At 37.1% G+C, this 19,163-nt stretch overlaps 1 protein-coding gene across 1 annotated transcript in view; it reads left to right on the top strand.

The window, feature by feature from the left end:
• CATSPERB (catsper channel auxiliary subunit beta) overlaps positions 1 to 18,879 on the top strand; it is a 91,578-nt gene extending 72,699 nt beyond the window's left edge. Inside the window, exons 20-28 of the mRNA XM_039884031.1 lie at positions 309 to 647; positions 4,666 to 4,805; positions 6,822 to 7,019; positions 7,715 to 7,825; positions 11,246 to 11,356; positions 12,591 to 12,726; positions 14,145 to 14,245; positions 14,955 to 15,029; positions 18,468 to 18,879. Coding sequence (XP_039739965.1) covers positions 309 to 647; positions 4,666 to 4,805; positions 6,822 to 7,019; positions 7,715 to 7,825; positions 11,246 to 11,356; positions 12,591 to 12,726; positions 14,145 to 14,245; positions 14,955 to 15,029; positions 18,468 to 18,647 — 1,391 coding nt within the window. The 3' untranslated portion in view covers positions 18,648 to 18,879. The remainder of the gene's footprint in view (positions 1 to 308; positions 648 to 4,665; positions 4,806 to 6,821; positions 7,020 to 7,714; positions 7,826 to 11,245; positions 11,357 to 12,590; positions 12,727 to 14,144; positions 14,246 to 14,954; positions 15,030 to 18,467) is intronic.
• Positions 18,880 to 19,163: the final 284 nt, after the last annotated feature.

The raw sequence follows: 19,163 nt of genomic DNA, 5'->3' as shown, positions 1-19,163 counted from the left end.
TATTAAGGCTCTTGGAAGATTTATAGTAAGAAAGTCAGTTTTCTTATAATTGCTTAGACTTACACGAATTTTTTTTTTCTGCTGAGAATTTTATAGAATTTGTTTCACAGGAAAGGGTGAAGTATAAGTTTGTGCTTGACATATTTATAAAACATGTTCTATAAAATAATTTGAATGATAGCCTGAAATCTGGCAAATGTGTTCTATCATAGTTTAAAAACTCAAATTGTGTGTTTGTCAGTTTTGTCCACTGGTATGCTTGGAGAACATTAACTGTTTTATTGTGTATCAAATCATTTCTGTTTTAGCTCCAGGAGTTGTTTCCTCATTTCAAGATTCGGATATAGAGAAGACTGTGGTGATTCCTGGTTATAGCAGCTTCCTAATCACAAGAATTATAGATGATCAAAATGCGTTAGCTATCGCTACGATGCCTATAAGAGCACCTGAGAATATGATTTTTGTAAAAGACACTTGGTTCTTATATAACTTTGGGCAAAGGAATGGACAAACATGGTCTATTTATGAAAAGCCATGTAATTATTGGTTTCAGCAACATGATGATTTACGATCCCTCAATGTCCTGAAATACGTTGATCTGGGGAAATCTCAGACTTTAAAAGTTGAGGTCATACCTGATACAAAAGGTAAGTTTATTTTTATTGGGAAACATCAAAAGGAGATGTTTTTGCTTTCCTTAAATGTGAGATATATTCTTTGATATTTCCTTTATCTTTGGTTTCCATAGTAGCAAGCATTCTACTAATAACAGTATTAGCTTCTAATTACTGAGCATTTACTATGTGTGAAGCTCTGAATTAAATAATTTTTATACATTTTTGATTTAATGTTTATAATAACTTTAAAAGGCTAGGCTATAATCCTAATTTAATAAATAAGAAAAATGAGATTAAGTTAGCAGCCCAACTTTCCACTGGATTTTAGTTTAGAATTTTGCTTTCCTCCAAAAAGAAAACCTTTTAATTACCTTGAAATTGATTATTTTAAGTGATTTTTAAAGCCAAACAGTGGCTTTCAAATAAAATTCTATACTTTTTTCTATTTTTCCAGGTATTGATTTATTAGAAAAGTAATAACAAAACTTAATAATAATGATGATGGAGAAATGGCATACTAGAAAAGAATAAAACAAAAAAATTAGTAAATAACTGAGCTAGAAAGAGAGGAGAAAAATGATAGAAGGAAGGGAGGGAAAGAGAAGAAAATCCTGTTACCAGAAGTGAAGAGGGAGCTCAAAGCCAAAACGTTAGCTAATATATGTGGCTCCCTGAAGGATGCGAGGCTCAGATATAGGCTATTTAGGCAGTGGGATGGATTTTAATGCCCAAACCTTAGCAGAAGATGTGGCTTGTGGCCTTCCAACTTTGTGATAGGAAATTGGAACTGAGACCATTAATAAAGCTGATACCATTAAACCACAAAGAGAGGATTAAGAAAACTCTACAGACTAATCCCCAAAAGAGAAGTTAGGGAGATTATCATCTCCATGGGGCTCAAGTGGAGAAAAAATTCTCCTGTAAAAAACCCAGACTCCAAGTCCTTGTAACACCAAAGACCACCCACCATATGCGGGAATCTTAAACTGAGAAATAATTGTAACCCCTGGGCACCAGCATAATAAGCCAACACAAAATCCTCTGTAAGAATATTTTCATAACCCAGGTAACATGGACTTCCATGAGAAAAATCAGTCTTCACTGAGCATGAATTGTGGAAAGGATTTTTTAAACTATGTAAGGAAATGACCCAATATTAGGGAGGGTCAATGGGCATTGGAAATAGAAAAATTTCATCTCCAAGACCTTGAGATAATAGAAAAATCAAAAAGACTATAAAATAAGCATACGTTAAACTCTTAAAGAGATTAAAGAAGATATACGAACCATAATAAAAGGACAAAACACTATTTTTAAAAGAGGCTTATTTGAAAAACAGAACCAAAGACAGCGTATAAATGAAAACTATAGTCTTTGAAAAAAATTGGAAGACATCTATTTCCATCATACTAAATATCCTGAAAAACTTCTTTTTGAAACCCTTAGAATTCTTTCTCATTGATTACATTTCCTTCAAATAATTTTAGAGTTTTAATTTTATGGTTTTAACTTTTCATTTAACTCGTTAATTTATCTAGATTTTGTTTTGGTGTGTTGTAGGTGGTTAGCTAATTGTTTCAACATCACTTACTGAATACTGTGTTTTTCACTGATTTCAAAATACAATTTTATCTTAGTATACAATTCAGCTATTGTTTTTACTATTTCTAGAATTTTAAATTCTGTTCCTTTGTTATTTTTTTATATTCTGGCTCGAATCCCACATGTTCTCATTACTTTACCTTTAAAATATAGCAAATTAGTTGTTAAATGGTGCAATCAGTTTTACCCATTGAATTTGATGGTACCAACTAGTAATTGGCAAATCAACTCAGTTGCCTTATTGTGAAGAAAAGCCTTGTCCATGCTACTAAAAGGATGTCCCTGGACCAGCCACATCAGCATCACCTGGGTACTTATTAGAAATGCAGTCTTTTGTGGTTCCATATGAATTTTAGAGTGTTTGTTTGTTTGTTTTTCTGAAAAACCCCTTTGGAATTTTGATAGGGATTTCATTGAATCGGTAGCTTTAGGTAATATGGGACATTTTAACGACATTAATTCTTGTAATGCATAAATTCAGGTAAAGAGGGTTCTTAGACTCAATTTCCATGAGGGGAGTATTTCCCACACCGCAAAGAACGCGGCTGACTCCAGTGGGCTATCCTACAATTTGACTCAGTTCTCTCACTGTCTATCCAGAGATAGCAGCAGATTTCACAGGATAAGGGTTCAGTCCTACACAACAAACAAAAACAATCGACAAAATGAATAGCAAGCTACAGAATGGGAGAAAATATTTGCAAAACATGTATCTGATAAGGGATTAATATCTAAAAAAATGTAAGGAACTCATACAACTAAATAGCAAAAAACCACAAATGATTCAATTAAAAATGGGCAGAGGACCTAAATAGACATTTTTCCAAAGAAGACACAAATAGCCAACAGATACATAAAAAGGTTTTCAACATTTCTAGCCATCAGAGAAATGCAAACCAAAACCACAATGAGATATCACTTCACAGCTGTTAGAATGGCTGTTATCAAAGAGACAAGTGATAAGTGCTGGTGAGGGTATGGCAAAAAGGGAACACTTGTGCACTGTTGGTAGGGACGTAAACTGATTCAGCCACTGCGGAAGACAGTATGGAGCTTCCTCAAAAAATTAAAAATAGAACTGTCTAGTGATCCAGTAATCCCACTTCTGGCATACGGCTGAAGGAAACGAAATCAGTATCTGGAGGAGAGATCTGCACTCCTGTGTTCACTGCGGCATTGTTTGCAAAAGCCGAGACATGTAAATAAGTGTCTGCAGACAGATGGATAAAGTAAATGCAGTACATATACACAATGGAATATTATTCAGCCACAAAGAGAAGGAAATCCTACCACTCGCAACAACATGGATGGACCTGGAGGACATTGTGCCAAGTGAAATAAGGAAACAAAGAAAGACAAATACTGCATGATCTCGCTCATGTAGGATCTAAAAAAAAGTCTAACTCATAGAAGTAGAGGGGCTGGGACTGGGGTGGGGGAAAATAAGCAGATCCTAGTCAAAGGGTACAAACTTCTACTTATAAAATGAATAAGTTCTGGGGATACACAGTATGGTGGACTGTAATAATACTGTATCATATACTTTAAATTTGCTGAGAATAGATCTTAAGCATTCTCATCACACAAACACACACAAATGGGTAACTAGGTGAGGCGGGGGATGTATTAATTAACTTAATTGTGGTAACCATTTCACAATGTATACATCTATCAAATCATCACATTATACACTTTAAAATATACAATTTTATTTGTCAGTTATACCTCAGTAAAGCTTGTGGGGAGGGAATGTGGAATAGCAGCCCCACCCCCACTCAGACCCGCTAAATCGGAACCTGCATTTTAACAAAATCCCCAGTTACAGTTTAGGAAGCATTGGCCAAGATCACTTTGACGTAGGGAGAACTGCTGCAGGTGAGACTTCAGGAAAATAAATCATTTACTACTTCTCATCTCTGATTTACCTGTTGGTAAAGATGGCAGCTGGACTACATGCTCTTTCAAATCACTTTATTTCCATTAAATTTCTCAGTACGGAGAAACATGCAAACAGGTGTCCTGCAGGCAGAAATTTCCCTGGTGACATGTCTTGTTAATTGCCTCAGAGTTTTCTCTTGGTAGCAATCAACGGACAGTCCTTTAAATTGAGCATGGACCCTTCCGCTTCCCTACTGAGTTAGTTATCCAGCTCACTGAGACCAGTATAACCATGTGACCTTTATATGCATTTGATAACCTGGCCGAGGAATAAGGGGTGGAGGGCAGCAATATTTCTGTGAGAAAATAGGAGAAAATTTTTGCGAAGTTCAGTTTTTCTAAAACTATTAAAGTTAAATCTGTATAAATTTCTAACTATATTTTTGCAGCCATTATGCAGCCTTCATGCTAGATTCTATAGCTGTTCTAGAATCCAGATTAGCCAATCATTATTAAATTGCTTAAAATCTTTGTGGTCTAATATTAACCTTTGGCCTTGTTTCTGTAGGTGTTCGAACACTTGAAATACCACTACTGAAGGTAATTGTTGGAAACCCAACTTTGTTGGAGGTAAAAGCTAAAGGCTCTTTTGATGACACGTATAGTTATCTAATGGAAGTTTCTGCGGCTAGCACAGCTTTCCAACAGGTAAGATTTTTCTTAATTATTAAAACAGTCTATGAATTATAGAAAATTTAGAATAAAGGCTAAGGAAAAAAGGAAAAATTACACATAATCCTACCTATCAAAGATGACTAAGTACTTTTAACATTGCAGGCTATTCCAAAAAGGCAGCGTAGTGGTACAGAAAAGATTAACAGAGTGAGCTCTGGAAAAGATGACCTGAGTTAGATCTCATTTCTGGCGAATGTTACTTTACTGTGGCTAAGTTTCCTCGTCTATAAAATGGAGATGAAAATAATAAAACCTACCTCATGAGGTTGTTTTGAAAATTAAATGTGACCATTCAAGTAGGGCATCTAAAACATTGTCTAGCACATAGAAAATGCTCGATCACTATGAACTCAAAGTATTTTCCTAAAACTTGGTTTAAAGAGGGCATTGTTCATACACTTTTAAAAATTTGCTCCTTCCTCTTAACTATATGTTTTAATCCCCTCAAGTCAATAAATACTTTTCGACATATTCTAATTTTTTTTATCATGAAAACTTTCAGACATATGTAAAAGTAGAATTTCCATATATCTATTACACTTAAACAACAGTCAAGATTTTGCTATTTTATTTTATCTTCCCTATTTAATTTTGTTTATATTCTGACATTAAGTCTCTCCTGATTGAAAGGTACTATTCCATTTTCCTCCCCTGCCATTGAACTGTGGAAATTTGGTTACTCAGGTTACAGAATAGCAAACATTTTGGCTTTTTCTGTTGGCTTCCTTGTCTCTTATTTAACAGTACTCCCCATCCCCACACTCCATGGCCCCCAATTTCTTTTAATATTATAACCCTGCTTGGATACTGATTCAATGAGCCTTGGCAAAAATTCGTGAAAAGTATATTATTTTTAGTGGCTACTGAATATGAGGATTGGAGTAAAACTACCACTACCAGCGTCTACTATACCCCTTAGTTATTTGTATTTCCACATTTTTAAAATTTCAAAATTACTTTAAAATTTCAAACAGAATTGATCAAATTTTGTTGAATGTTTAATATTGTTCAAGGTTCAAATACATCTATTGTTCATACAGTCCTACTAAAAACATATCTTTGTGAAATACAGTGAATGCTAAGTGAATAACTTCTCTTCAAAATAAATGGCCAGTAGAAGTTATATCATTCATATCATCGAAGCAAATGTTCGGGTGCTCGCTCGTCAGTGTGAGCTGAATGTAACTATGGTATTTATTTAACAAGTCCTTCTTGACTCTTGCTCATTTCCAAATGTTGTCCACATTCAATTAGATTGAAATGTGTTTCTTCCTGGAGAAGAACGTATTTTCTGTTATGATTTATTCTCAAACAGATCTTTATGCCAAACATCACTCTAGCTCTATTTTCTATTATCGGTCTATTTCTATTTCTTTTCTTTTTCTGTATTCTGAGTGGCTTAAACAACAGAAATGTATTTTCTCACAGTGCTAGAGTCTAGAAGTCCAAGATCAAGGTGTCGGTAGGGTTGTTTTTTTCAGATGACTCTTTCCTCGGTTTATAGATGGCCGTGTTTTTCCTGTTGTCTTCACATCACCTTCCCTCTGTGTGTGTCTCTATTCCAATTTCCTCTTGTTACAAAGACATCCCTCCCATTGAATTAGGGCCTGTCTTAGTGACCTCATTTTAATTTAGTTACCTCTTTAAAGGCCTTATCTCTAAATGCATTCACATTCTAAGATACTAGGGGTTAAGACATCCATGTATGAATTCTGAGTGGACACAGTGCATCCTACAACAGCTACATTATTATTTTTAATTTTTATTATTTCAATTAGAGTTGACATTCAATATTATCTTATATTCATTTCAGGTGTACAGCATAGTGGTTAGATAATTAAATTTATGTAATTTATGAAGTGCTTTTCCCCCCTCCCAATTAGTCTAGTACCTACCTGGCATTTTACATAGTTATTACAATCTTATTGACTATATTTCCTATGCATAACAGCTACTTTAAATAGTCTTCATTTATTTGGATATTTCCAGGGTTCGACTTCACTGGCATTTGTTGTCTGGGGAGCATCGACTGACTGCTTTGTTACAACATTCGTGCCAACATTGAAAAGCAGCTGTAGTTATCTCAAATCTATGCATCATATTCCTAGTAAATTTATCCCACCGGAAGACTGGATCAGCGGAGTTCACACAGACAGCCAGGGTTTTAATATGATCAAAACTTTGCCGGTAAAATAACCTAAGCAGATTGTTTTAAGGGTACCAGTGATATTGTTATTACTTTTGTGGGATTAGCTAGCCAGTCAGTCCCAGCATTTCTTTCTCGAGATGCTCAAAACACTCTAGTTGTTTTTCAGTCCTCGCATCTTTTGAGGGTGTGATGATTTTTTCTAAAATGTAAACCTTTCCGAAATAATGATTTTTCTTTGTAACTTAGTCTCATCATTGTTAACATAATTTAGGCTATATTATAGTGGCTTAATCCTTGTGTTTTTGCAGTGTATGAAGTTATTGGCCCTTATTTGTGACTCTTTTTAATATAAATTATTACTCTGCTAATTTATTATAATTTTCCTTGTGACACAAAAGCAAATAACCACACTTGAATTATTTATTAAATACATCTCTAGGTCTCTTTATATGATATTTAATCTTTATTTCATTAACTTTATGGCAACTATTTTAGGTCGTAAAAAGTTTTTCACTTATTTACAAGCTCCACGTTATATTACTCTGGGTTGTGGTTGTTGAAATCCCAGAAAATACTGAGTAGGGAACACAAGGTGACTGGAAATTTATTTTAATACCTGGAGCTAAAACCAAAATATTTGCTTTGAATGCTTTTCTGGAAAATCAAGACATTTAAATCGAAGACATAGTAAATAATAATGAATTATACATTTTCTTTGCTTTATGACTTGCAGGTAAACTACAGGCCTCCATCAAATATGGGAATTGCCATTCCCCTTACGGATAATTTTTATCATGCAGATCCCAGCAAACCCATACCAAGAAACCTATTTCACAAGTCAAAGGTAAATAATATTTCTACAGATAAACTAGTATTTATGTGAATTTAAGAAATCATTTAGTACAATTATAGATGGACGTAGCTGCAAGGACTAAATGATAAGGTGCATTCAGTACAACCCTGATATGTTGGCAATGATGACAGTGAAGGTGATTACAATGATGGTGATGAAGATGATGATGATGGTGACGGTGGCGATGCTGATGATACCGATGATGATGGTGATGATGTTGGTGATAGCGGTGATGGTAATGAGTAATGATGACAATGATGACTACTACTACTGCTACCTGGTTCTCCTACTACTATTTGAGTCCCCTCTCCTCTTACTGATGCTTCTGAATGGGGTTTTGGGATCAAGAAGTCTAACTAGACCTTTCCCCCGGACCTCTCCCTGGCTCCCATTTGGATTTCAAAGGGGATAATTGGGATGAAAGCATCTTTTATCAAATGAGAAGAGCCCCCAGACCCATCTTGCATCTTTAATCCTGTGAAAGAAACGGTGCCCAATGAGAAAGAAGAGCATCTGCTCCAACACAGGCACCTTTAAACTCCTGCCAAGGTTCTGCCTGGAAAATAACCCAATGCCAGCAGTACTCTGCCTCTCTGGAGTGTGAAGTGAGCAAGGTGGAGAGAACAGAGTGTAGCCGCTAGGTTCAGAGTGTAACCATTAAGTTCAACAGTCCTCAGAGGAAAAGTACATTTGGGGTGACATCTCAAGGAACCTCACAGGTACCTGTAGAATCTCTCTCCAGAAAACCACACCTACCTGCCTGTATCCATGTGCAGACATTTGTATCCATTCATGAGCATGCACACACCTACAGGGACATAAAATTGTTTCTTTTGTTCAGCACTCTCCATTGTCTTCCCATCTCCTTCAGACTAAAAGCCAAATTCTTACAATGGTTTATAACATCCTCCATTTACCTCTCTATTTAGAATTGTAATTCCCAACTCTATTGTTACCCACTTCCTGTCCTCTTTCTCTTCCTTATTTTCCTTCATTATACTTAATACAATTATACGCATTTTACTCTTTTATTTATTGTTTCATAAAAAAGATAAGCTACATAGGCAGGGTTTTTTTTTTAAATCTATTTTTTCTCTACTGTATCTCTAGTACCCAGAACAGTATCTGATATAGAGAGTGCTTTAAAGTGATTGAATAAACTAGTAATACATATTTACACACATGTTGTCACACACACGCACACACACATGCGCACAAGAAGTTTGGCTTCTCGTTGAATCTTGGATTTCCGAGTAAGAAGCTCTGCTCCAGGCAATGAGCAAATAGAATACTGAGTTCATCTTCAATTCCGTTTTCTTCCAAAGATAGACCGTGTAGTGTCGCTAGATCCAAGGCTCCTCTCTTGAAATATGTCTTTACGATATTTACATGCATAGCCTTAGTTATTTCTTTTTCTCAAGATTTTCCTGGGCGTTAAATAAGAAATATATCTATCTAATTTACACCTAAGTAAATAAGAATTTTTATGTACCTTTTAAAATTCAACAAATGTTAATATCAGTATTTCCAATGTTATCGGGTATTGTACAGACTTTCTCAGAGGACACAGCAGTGAACAAGATAAACATGACACCTTCATGGGTCCTTACTCTAACGGGAAGAACGAGTATCAGACAAAAAGTTTTGCAAACTAAATAGACTCTTCTTGTACAGTGTTTCTTAACAGCATGGCCCCGAACCAGAACTATCTGGAAATAGTTCTGCAACACAGCTTTCTCATTCTCATTTCATCGCTGCTGAATCAGAAACGATGGGGTATAGTCTTAAACTCTGCATTAAAAAAAATATATATATCTCCCAGTTGAGGCCTCTGTACCCCCTAAAGTCTAAGATAGACAAGTAATAGAGACAGACGCGAAACACCAAGTATGACTGTGGATCAGGGATGCCTACCTTAGTCCAAGAGAGTCAGACTGAAAGATGAGGAGGAGTTAACTGAGGAAAGGAAGAGGGAGGGGGGGAATATGCGGGGAAAAGGGAGACAAAACACGTTCCAGGCTGAGGAAATGCGGGCACAGAGGACAGATATGGCAAAGGGCTCGGTGACTTTGCTCGATATTACTAGTTATTACGGAAATTCAAATGAAAACCACAATGAGATACCACTTTACGCCCATTAAGATAGCTATAATAATTTTTTTAATAGAATATGACAAGTGTGGACGAGGATGTGAAGATTGTTGGTACCGCTGTTGTGGAAAACAGTTTGGCAGTTCTTCAAAAAGTTAAACACATAAAATTACTGTCCAACCTCCTCCTAGATATATATCCGAAAGAATCGAATGTGCATGTTCAAACGAAAACTTCATAGCAACATTATTCATAACAGCAAAGAAGGGAAACAACCAAATGTTTGTTAACTGATGAATGAATAAACAGGATATGCTCTATCCTGACAATGGAACATTATTCAGCCAGGAAAAGAAACGAAGTACAGTATATGCTACAATATGGATAAACCTTGAAAACAATATGCTAAGCGAAAGAAGCCAGGCGCAGAAGGCCACATAGTGTATACTTCCATTTATATGAAATGCCTAGAGTAGAAAAATTCATAGAGATGGAAAGTAGAATGAATAGACATGGGGTGTGAGAGTGGGCAATGGGGAGTAACTACTTGTGGGGTTTGTGTTCGGCATGTTGGAATTAGCTAGTGGTGATGATTGAATAATATTATTCAATCTACTGTATAAAACCTACTGTATTGTACACTTGAAAGTTGTTAAAATGGTAAATTTTTTCTCAATAAATAGAAGTTAAAAAGAAGCTGTGGGTGGGGTAATCCTAAAAATAAAGTAGAAGGATAACATGTTTAAAAATAGAGTTGATTATCAAAATCCAAAGCCAGTTCTTTGAAAAAAAGAAAAAGTAATAAAATAAAGCAATCTGTAGCAAGAGTGATGGAGTAAAAAAATGAATGACAAAGGGGCATTTCTACTGGAGATTTTAAATAACGTTAGTGACTGCTATGAGGAAAGACAAGAATAAAATAGTAGGTTTGGAGAGGATTCCATGGCATCTATAGCTCATAATATCAAGTCTGTTCCTCTGAGGTCTGTTTTCATGCCCCTGGCAGGGGCCAAGAGCAGAGACTTGGCAGTCCAGAATATCCTGCATGCAGAGTGCCACAGGCTTTCTGGGTCCCACACATGTTAACCATCCACTACCCCGACATAAACTGGCAAGCAGCTTAGGTTCCAATTACCAAGCAAGGAGACAAAATTCAGAAATACTGTACTTTTACTTTATTATTAATGGACTCTTTTCTCTTTTAGGGGGATTTTATTCATTCAAGGGACAAACGCTTATTGAAGATTTATTCAGTTTGCAGAAATACTGCTACACACACACACACAAACACAAATCAACCTATATTAATTCTATTTGTAGAAATCTGGTAAATTCAAACAATGTGCTAATGTGTCTACTCGAGAGGAGTGTAACTGCACAAATGATCAGAAGTTTTCTCATGCTGTTGCTTTCTCAGATTGCAGAGAAAAGGTAAGATGATTTTAATTACCTGAAGACAGAGTACTTTCATATGAATAAGATTTTGAGATGTGCATTTTGGTTAAACATGAAAACTAAGACGTAGAAATAATGTCTTATTATGACACAGAGCTAAAAAGATCTGGATTTAAATGTCCTCGGGCAAGTTAATTAACATCATCTATAAAACAAGATAATACCTGCAGTGCCCCGTCCATTTCACAGGTCCTTATAAAGATACACACACACATCTATATGAAAATAATTTGTAACTCATCAAATACTACACTAGATTATGATGAATATTGATTTGTTGGAAAAAATTTTAGTATTTTTTATTTTTATATATATATATATATATAGTTATATAGTTTTAGGATAATAGAAGTTGAAATCCTTATAATCAAGAACTCAGTCTGGAAGTAGTGACAGAAACAGAAGATGGCATAAAGTGTTTGTGCAGAGAATGGCTTCATTCTGTTAGTCTCAAAGCGTTCAAAAGTATATCAAGTTAATGTTGGTGTTTGCATTAGTCAAGTTGAGCATGTACTTGGTATAACTTTTAAGTAGATCTCTTTCAAAGGCCTTGTAAGACTATATATAGCATGATATACATTGGGCATTAGAGTCACATTTAATAAGTGATAAAGGTTGTTATTATATACCTCCACAACTCCCCCGCCCTTGAGAATTACAATATTTCTTGAGCATTTACTATCTACTAAGCACTGCTCTAAGCCTTCTCCATGATTTGTCTCATTTCATTTGAGGCACAGAGAAGCCAGGTAATTTGCCAAATTACCATATCGGAATACATGATGGAGCTAGATTTGAATTCTGACTCCAGAGTCTGAGTTTAAAGAGTGTGGCTGAAAGGTCATGACTGGCTGGGAGAGAGGTGGCAAGGGATACGGGTGAGCCCCAGTTCATGCTTTACCTTATAGGATATGGGTCAGTCAAAAAAGCTGGCATGCCCTCATAGTAAACGCCTGGGAAAAAGGCCAATGGAAGATTATGAATTTTGTTACCACAATGTCTGTATATTACTTTTGGAGTTCACATTGATTCTTCTGTAAGACAGATTCTTTTTTTTTTTTTTCGTACCCTGAAAAGGCAGAAATCCTAAGAAGCACATTTTATTTAGAATAGCTGAACTCTTGAGAATCTGTCTATTCATTCTCTACCGGAAATCAAATTAGTATTGAATTTTTCAAATCTATATTCATTCTCATAATTTGCATTTTAGGTTCCTCGTTTTAAGTTTCCAGTTACGCAGTATCCAGTTTCTTTGGAAATTCATAGTGAGGATGGACAGATCCCAGTGGAAACCCCATATCTGGTTACCGTGACAGAAGTGAATAGGAGGGAAAACTGGGAACTAAGTAGGGCTCACTTTCTTCTGTAATTATTTTGTCTTATATGTAATGTTGTTACCACCTAGATAAATGGTTTACAAAAACTGCATGAGAGATAGGCAGGCGTCCTTTGGAAAAGAGTTTGACTCAGTTGGCACATTGCTGTTCATTCTACTTCTATTGTCTCCCACTTATTTCGTTACTTCCAGAGACCTGGATTCTATGGCATAAAAGCATTTTTGAAGAATTTGAACTGTGAAACATCTGAAAGCCATTTTGTAGTTTCGTAGCAAATATGATTGATTGAATTTGTGCTACATGTTGGTCTAGTGTTTCCTTTCATAGCTTATGCAGAGTTACAGGGGAGGTTACAAATGGTGTTGCCAGACACTCTACAGGAGCTAGCTTCTAATTACATGAGTATGGTTCTTAAAGATTTTATGGTAAAATGAAAAGGTGCAGAAATATTTTCAAATAAGAAAAATGAAATTTACCACAATTTAATTTTACCTCAAATATATACAATGTTGCACATTTTGTGTTTGTTTATATATAAATACTTTAAGGCAATAGCTAGATAAGCAGACAGGCAGAAATACAGAATTACATGAAATTTTAATCAGCCATTAATATATTACCAAATATCCAGACATTTGATATTCAGTGAGTCGTACTCTGCCGAACACATGCACCATGGGAATGAAAAATATCCGGTAAAGAAAACTACTCAATACTTTGCTTTAACTAACATGTCCATTTTCTGTGGTGTCCTAGAACCTGCTGTTACTGGCTTTTGAGTACTACTGATTGTTAAACATTCAAGCATTTTGCTTCCTGGTTGGTAAACCATTGGTAGCTTGAAATTAGCCATGGGAAGAGTATTTACACCACAGGCATTGACAAATGCTGCCATCAGAGCCTTTTTCCCCGCTTTAGATCCCATGTTCCGCGACACCACTGTCATTTCTAACCCTCACACGACACATATGGTTTTAGAAAGAGTTATAAGAAAGGCAGGGGTAACTGATCACATTTTTTAGAAAAGATTTCGGTGATCCTATCGTGAAACTTTTCCGCCACCTCGTTTAAAATAATTTACCAATCACTGAGGTGGTCCTAAAATTATCTCATTGCCAAAGACACAGAGTATGTGCAGGTCAGGATTGATCATGAGCATGGAGCTGGAAGAAAAGGTCAACCTGAACTAAGGTGGTCAGAGGTCTCGTCCTTCCTGATGATGCCCCCGAGAAGATGCAATGTCACGTAATGAGGCCTAATCTCCCCTAAATACATCTTCCACAAAGTCAAGCAGAGCTAAAAGTCTGAGATAACTGAGTCATGTTATGGAGCGGAAACTTTCCTTGTACCTCGATGTATGCAACAAGTTTTATACAAAATGAGAAAATAGCATAAATGTGCTTAAAATATGCTTTATGTACTTCTAGAACACACCGTACCCGAAAATGTAAAAAAGTTGAAAAACTACTTAGAATCTATTCTTCATGCTCCGGTGTATAATCCTTCAGGCCTCAACTTAAGTATAAAAGTAAGTTGTCAGCATTTGCGTTTTCCCTGCTTTGAGTTTAGATAAAAGTTACATATCTAAACTAAGATCGGTTTTAGTTTTAAAGTATAGATATCCATAAGTGGTAGAAATAGCATCTTTAAAGTATATGGAGAGTGTTTCTTTTTCCTCCATTTCCCTTGATGTTAATATTTCTAAAGTTTTCTGAAAGTCGAATTTAACTCTTATTTTTTGAGCTGATAGGCAAGATGAATACATTATCCGCTAAGTTGGAGCAGAAAGGGTGTTTCCAAAAGTCAGGGGAAAATGGGCTCAGTATTCTTTACCTGGAGATATACAGACACGTCTTTTGGTTTCAGCTGCCCGTAAGAACACATGAAAATATTTACAAAGTAGGTAATTGTTGAGAAAGCCAGTAAAAGGAGATATAGCAAAACCACGAATTGGAGGGTAGATTAGCCCAAAGTATGCATCAAGGCCGCGCTGGGTTTTATATTGCTCTTTCTTCATTCTAAATATAAAATACAGTATCGGCTATTGAATCCCTCTGTTTCAAACTCTTGTCCTTCTCCCTCCATTTTTATTTTGAAAAATAAAGTGTGTGCCCACAAGCCTTTAGGGGATTGGAATTTTAAAAAGCAACATCTATAAGGAGAGCGGCCCCAGTGTATATTTTCACTTAAAGGAACGTCCGTTGCTGCTGCTAATGATCGGTCTGCTTCTTCCACAGGGCTCCGAGCTTTTCCACTTCAGAGTGTCCGTTGTTTCGGGAGTCAGTTTTTGTAACTTAGTTGAAGAATTTCAGGTACAGGGGTGGTGGCTGGGGAAATTCCATGAGACAAGCGTCAGTCCAAGAGACACTGAAGATTTAAAAAACAGCAGAATTTGTGTGATGGACAGGGCTTGGCGACGGGATCCTAGAGAATGACCTCCTGGTGACATTGTCAGTAATGATGCAGTTAGGGCGCATGACAGGGGGAAGGACTGACCGATGCTGGGAGGTGCCTGTATTTGCATTTGTTTTCTTCCCACCTCCCATGGTTAGCTTGGTTTTCTGACTTTTATTGCCCTTCCTCTCAGCCCCGGCTTCCCACAGAGATGCATGTACATCCTCATTTTCACTGTTATCCACCCTTCGGTTATTTGCATTGTTATAGGAGAGTCTTGAATGCTGCCAAAGCTACCAAGATCCCAAAGAATTTGGAACCAAAACGAGTCTCTCCCAATCACCCCATGATGTGCAATGACACATTTTTGCTTATTCTTATAATGACATCTGCTGCCTGTGGGGGGTGGGCAGGAATAAGGATTTGATTAAATTGACTGATGACTCGTTCATTGGCATATGCTGATACCACATTATCAAAAACAAAATCAATCTCTTTCTGCTTTCCTTTTTCTATCCTGACCCTGCCCCAAGGCCAGCCCCAGTGATGGGTCTGCACAACTGCTATACTGGGTGGCCGTGACAGCCGTGTAGACACCTAAGACCCTGCGAGAAAATCCATCCCACTAGGTAGAGGAATTAGAAAAAGAGGCGCCTGTCCTATGAAGAGCATGAGAGGAGATCCCCAGTATTTTTATCTCTCTCTTTTTTTTTTTTTTACCTCTTTGTCTCAAAGGCAGTCCCAGTTTCAGGTCACAGCACAATAATACGGGGAGCTAAAATTCTCACAGAAGCTCAGCTTTCTTCCCGGAGGACTAGGAAAAGGGCCTCTGGGAGCAGAGTGTGGGGAATGTCCCTCAGAGGAGAGAGCTGGGGAAGAAGATTGCCAAGCACGAGTCCCAAGCAGCGCATGAGCACAACACAAATGGATATGATAGCTTATGTCCATTTGGCCAGAATGTAAGGTTCTGCCTAAGAAAGTAGAGAGGTTAGGAAGCAGTGTGTTTAGAACATACTCTTTCAGGATTCCGGAGTTTAACCTTGTTTGTAGACCTGGCAAGGAGTAGTTAGATAGTCAAGATTGGAAGGAAAACATTTGAAGGAAACTGTTTTCAAGAACTTTAGAGATAGTTTAGCTGGAGAATACAGAATTCAGAGGTGATGAAGGTTTATACTGTTAAAAGATAATGGTTGGCTTAATTGAGCAAGTGATTTTTTTTATATTGTCTGGTAAAGTGACTAAAATTTCATTTAGGTAGAAATATATAAGGAAGGCATTCTGGGTGGACAGAACAGCAGAGGCAAAGACACAGATATGGCAAAGCATAATAAAGCCTCTCTTGAATAGCTTATGTCCATTTGGCCAGAATGTAAGGTTATACCTAAGAAAGTAGATAGGTTAGGGTTGTGGAAGACCTTGAATGTCAGAATGAGAATTTTAGAACATCCCTATCAGCAGTGAAAAGCTATTAAACACTTTTTTTTAAAACGGTGTTGAGAGATGGGCACATGACCTACAGCAGCCCAATCGGAGTGAGTCACAGGAATTTTCCTCACAGTGCCGGAACATGGCCTCACTCTTTACTGATGACATTGAACAAGGAAGCTTGTAGCCCCGGGAGCTGCTGTCAGCCATGAGGGCTGTAGGGGCTGTGAGGGGAGTTATCCAACACTGAGGAAGCAGAACCGAGAGATGGGGGAAAAAAATTATGATTACAAAGGATAGTTCCCTCTGGCTCCCCTGAACTTTAATATAGAAAAGAAAATGCACTTTTACAATTACATGTAGCACACAATTGTCTCTCTCATTGGCCACGGACTGGATTTTTCTTAGCAAAACTAATTATCCAATCTCCTCTGATAGTCCAGCTTAAAAGAAAGATTTTTGTTATATTGCAGTGGCATACGGAAGACCACAAGTAGAATATCACATGCCATAGCTAACATTTTTCTATCGAATCCCAATAATTCCAGTACCATTGGACACATAACCTGAGCCTTACTGTAAAATAAGAGATGGTTAAACCAGCTGATCCATTCCCATGAGGATAATTATCTTCTCAGATGGGAAAGAATGGTTTCTCACTACTTTCCAAGCCACTTGGCCAGATCTACCTTTCAAATTTATAACACTCTACTTCTGGTACCAGTCGTGTATGGTAGAGATTCTTTTAGTTGCAAATAAAGCAAACTCATTTGTTTTGTTTTTGTTTTTGTTTTTGTTTTTAAGTGTTTTATAACAGGCTGCTTATAACAGATTTTATAACAGATTTAAAAGATTAATCTGGCAATGTTGTTATGTCAATATGGATTGACAGCTTGTAAAGGAGGCTATTATCATAGCTTATTCATACCAAGTGAGTAAGATCGCTCATAATAACAGTATTGAAAGTAGAATAGAAAGAATGGATCCGAAAGGAAATGTAAAAGAAGTGATAGCATTTGGAGACTGTTTCTAAGGAAACAGATACCTCCCTAGATCACTGAGGGTACCTTTAACGGAGCTATTACCTACTGTCGCTTATTAATCCTTTTTATTGCCCTTAGCATTTTCCCACATCCCCCACGGTCCTATTTCCACTCATCTTAACTTTCTTCTACTTCAAAAGATGATCTTGCTTCCCCTTTCACAGAGAAAATGTAAGCCACTGGGCTTTAACTGCCTTATTCTCTGTTTGCCTCCACTTCTACATCGAACATAAATGTCATCCAACCTTGCCTGAAGTCTCAGAGAAAAAGGGACCCCTGTGCCTCTCTGACAATAATCCTATTTCTCCTCTAAGAACTCGTTTTCACTAATTATTTGGGCAGATTTTGAATACACAGAAATTTCCTGATGTCAGCCATTATATAGAGGATTTTCTAAAGAGATGATGGCTTCAAATGAAGCACATGCTTATTCCCTCTACCTAGAATACCCCTCCTTCTCTCCCTTGTCTGTGAACCCACTTATTTTCCAAGATCCAGCTCAGAAAATGCCTTCCACGACTAGCTGAGGCAGTTAGGCGTTCCCTAACCGTGTGCCCACAGCACCTGGCCCATTCCTCCGCAGCTGAAAGCAGAACGTCTTCCGGCCATCTGAGTGTTCTATCTGTTGACCTCTGCCATTAAAGGCATAGGATAAAGCCATAGGCTACTAAATAGAATTCCTTTCCCCCTATCTCTTGTGTGTATATTACTACTTATCAAGGGGTCAGGAGACTGTTTCCAAGCTCTGTGGATGCTGAATATCGTTATAAGACTGGGCAGAATCTTGCTAAATGATTTAAGTGTCTGCACCACGTGGAGTCATATAAAGTTCAACGTTTTAAATGACTAGATCCGGAAAGCGTAAAGCCTGTGCTTTTTCTGTTGCAGATTTATGTTGACGAAGTACCGCTGCCATTCCCAGGACACACGCTTATTGCCATCGCAACCGCTGTAGTGCTAGGGGGATTGATTTTCATCGTTTTTATGTTTCAGATACGTAACATCCACCCGTGGGATAAGTGCCAAAAATTGATTAGAAGAAACAGAGTGAACTTACAATTATCATAATTTTCTCTTTATTTCTTAGTTTTATTAGACAATTCCTAGAACAATGTGTTTAAGTGTTAATATAAAAACTAGATAACATGCTATAGAAATACCATTATAACTCAAATTGCTGTATGTTAATATGTTTACCATTCCCTTCTCTTACTTTAAATACATAGAAAATTTCTTTTGTCGACATTTATATGGAGGATTTTCCTTGAAGGTTTTTGAAAAATATAAACTGGTGATCATCTCTGCTGTTCGGCTTTTATTGACTGGAGCCCATTCCGTAGGATCAGAGCACCTGGCTCCTGAGTCTGAGTGGAACACAGTCCCGCCAGGTGAGACAGGTGGTGAAGGAGGCCGGTCTGCAGGTGTGCTTTCGGAGCCTCGTAGGAATTAAAGTCGAAGTCATTTGGGTTTCTCGAAGCAACTTCGAAACTGCATCGCGGCTCCCGAAGAGAGAGAAATGTGCCCCCCATGACGTCCGGGTGAGATACTGACCTACAAACCATCCTGTAGTGTGTACAGTTCTAA

This window comes from Pteropus medius, unplaced genomic scaffold, assembly GCF_902729225.1.
Source record: "Pteropus medius unplaced genomic scaffold, Ma_sr-lr_union100, whole genome shotgun sequence".
Classification (NCBI taxonomy): Eukaryota; Metazoa; Chordata; class Mammalia; order Chiroptera; family Pteropodidae; genus Pteropus; species Pteropus medius.
This window is presented reverse-complemented; position numbering and strand designations above follow the sequence as displayed.